The sequence below is a fragment of the Sinocyclocheilus anshuiensis genome, unplaced genomic scaffold (genome assembly GCF_001515605.1).
Source record: "Sinocyclocheilus anshuiensis isolate Anshui unplaced genomic scaffold, SAMN03320099.WGS_v1.1 scaffold749, whole genome shotgun sequence".
Taxonomy (NCBI): domain Eukaryota; kingdom Metazoa; phylum Chordata; class Actinopteri; order Cypriniformes; family Cyprinidae; genus Sinocyclocheilus; species Sinocyclocheilus anshuiensis.
The window spans coordinates 377,619-380,594 of record NW_015536489.1 but is presented as its reverse complement, the minus strand read 5'-3'; the positions used below and the strand labels follow the sequence as shown (position 1 = coordinate 380,594).

General features: G+C 37.2%; 1 protein-coding gene across 1 annotated transcript in view; it reads right to left on the bottom strand.

The window, feature by feature from the left end:
* The window catches only part of pamr1b (peptidase domain containing associated with muscle regeneration 1b), a 71,758-nt gene that overhangs the window by 38,531 nt on the left and 30,251 nt on the right, over positions 1 to 2,976 (bottom strand). The window contains exon 4 of the mRNA XM_016481535.1: positions 2,314 to 2,428. Within this exon, the coding sequence (XP_016337021.1) occupies positions 2,314 to 2,428 (115 nt within the window). The remainder of the gene's footprint in view (positions 1 to 2,313; positions 2,429 to 2,976) is intronic.

Below are 2,976 nucleotides of genomic sequence, written 5' to 3'. Positions count from 1 at the left end.
AAAATTGTAATTTGTACTACTGTCTGTTCAAAATAAATGAAAAGAAACCTAGCATAGTAGATTTGTTTTTGCTTTTCCTGTTCCTGTTGTACCGAAATCGTATCGAACCGTGACCCCCGAATGGAGGTACGTACTAAAGCTAGTGTCAATACATTTCAGTGTCTATCCATTTTGTATATTAGGATTGTAAACTTTATTTGCACTGAAAACATAAGGGTTCCTGGCAGTGAAGTTTTGTCTGAGCATGTCAGAAGCTGCAATGTTCCATAATTCTGTCACAGAGAATTCATGTATGGCATAACATCTCAAACTTAAAGAAACCATTAAAGAGAAAGAAATGTCAGAGATTTTATAAAAACAATAAAATATAATTAAATTAAATTAAATTAAATAAATAGAAATCACTGCACATAGTTTGAAACAATATAAAAAAATAATTTAGTCCAAAAGAAGCTGTTTTGCTTTTGTATGATTTGTTCTGTATATATTATATATGTGTGCTTCTGGGTGTTTATGAGTGTTTCTCTATAATTATCTCTCTAGGAAAATATGTGTAAGGCCAGACAAATTGTTTCCTCATGGTTTTGGTGTGTGTGTGCATGGGCGACATTTGACTCTTCATTTTTGACCAGAAATGTGCACACTTTTCTGATGTTTATTTAAGTTTTCCGTGTCTTTTTCCCATGTCACTTGAAATGTGTCCATTTTAAATTGTTGTTACTAAAGGTGAGACACGTGAGGAAAAAATAAACGATCAGCTGTGGGACTATTCTATCATAAATTGCATACCATTCATTTCTGAAATTTCTACCGTGCGTTACTGGAAATGAAATTACTTGTTGATATGTCCCGATCTCAATAAAGTTTACACACGCTTTCACTCCGTGATCTCGCTCAGGACACACGCTGTCTGTGGAGGTTTGGCCAAGACCGCTTCCAGAAGAAATTAGTGAGGCATTTTGGTCCCGTCCATTGCTTATCACTGTGTCAATCACTGATATTTCGAGAATGAATCCAGCATAAAACGTTCCAAAAAACAAAAGTTTCATACACATTCTAAATGGATTATAGCCTATAGAAAGAATGCAAAGCGTGCTCCCTTTATTATCACTAAAAGCATCACTCATCTTAGTTCATTGCGATCTCACAAAGTTCCGTTATAATCAATGAAGCTCGCTAATCTACACAATGAATCTCTTATTTACATCACGTCTGCACTTATGAGATGATTCACGAGCGTGCAAAAAAACAGCGCTTTCAGTGAGTGAATTCTGAAAACTCTAATGTTTCTGATTGGCCATTGCGTTGAAGAAATCAACCGATATGTCTGTGATTGGCTACATTGCTCAATGCCGCAAAAACATAATGGATAGTTTGCCAGATCTGTAATTGCTTTTGCTTTTGTTTGAGGGTATTTTGCACTGTCTAGTACCCCTGTACAACCGGGCCTGGGCTTGGCTAACCACTCCAATTGCAGTGGGGCTGACATTGGGGATTCCATGACTAACAATATGGGGTGGAGGGCAATTGCCCCCTTCTCCCCCCCAATGTCACCCATGTGTGTACTTGTTTATGCTACATTGGATAGTAAAACCTGACATTTTTGACATTGTGGGGACCGGCCTATTGTCCCCACGAGGTAAAAAAATATATAAAAAATAGTAAATGAAGTTGAAAGTGAATGAAAGTGTAACAATGCAAACAGGTTTTCTGTAAGGGGTAAGTTTAGGGTTAGGGTTGGGTTAGGGGATAGAAAATATAATTTGGTCAGTATAAAAGTAATAGAAGTCTATGGAAAGTCCCCACAATTCACAGAAACAAACGTGTGTGTGTGTTTGTGTTTACCTACTTAAACATATTTTGGGGACAAATGTGTACCCAGGAATGAGCTAAATCTAACATGTCTCCTTTTTGGGGGCATTTTCATTTGTAAGTGGAGAGTTCAGATGCAAAAGCCTCTAAGTGCTGTTTGAAATTTTCTTCTAAAATGAGCATTTTTCTCAGGCTCCATATGTTTATGTTCAGTTATTTCACTTAAATGGCAATGAAACGAACCTATTCATTGCCATTAAAGTGAAATCACTAAACCTACACATAGGAGCCTGATAAAAATGCTAATTTTAGAAGAAAATTTCAAACGGCACTTAGAGGCTTTTGCATCTGAACTCTTCAAATATATACATAGAGACTAGAAGTCTTTGGAATGTCCCAGTTTATCTAATGTCTGTCTGTCTGTCTCTCTGTGTGTGTGTGTGTGTGTGTGTGTGTGTGTGTGTGTGTGTGTGTGTGTGTGTGTGTGATATCAGTTCTCACCTCAGATCAATGGTGAAAAGCCGGTCTACTTTTAGTGTCCACTCGCAGTGGGCATTGTTTGGGTAACTCTCAAGAACCAGGTGACCTTGCCTCTTATGAATCACTCCTCCACATGCTAAAAAAGCAGACAAAGTCAGTAAAGTTGCTGTGTCAAATGCATTAAAAGCAAATACCATACTTGTATTGTGCTCTGTCCTGGAACAACAACATTACATGCGTTTAACAATATCTGATATTTAGTCATTGTCAGACATGTAAGCAGGAAGAACAGTAGTAAGTGATATTAAGTGAACTGTTGTAAGGCTGATGTCATATGTCTGGACCTTAGGAAAAGGCCACAGTCTGAGAAAATTAAGAACTCTTATGAAAATCAACATTTGAACTCTGTCTCACGAACCAAACATTCTCATTCAAAACAACACACCACACTGAGGCAGACAGAAGGCTCACACCTTTCAGTGGATTCTCCACATCAACTTCCATTACATTTACATTTTACATTTAGTCATTTAGCAGATGCTTTTATCCAAAGCGACTTACAAATGAGGACAATAAAAGCAGTCAAAACTAACAAAAGAGCAACAATATATAAGTGCAAATGCCAAGTCTCGGTTAGCCTAACGCAGTACACGTAGCAAGGTGTATATATATATATATATATAT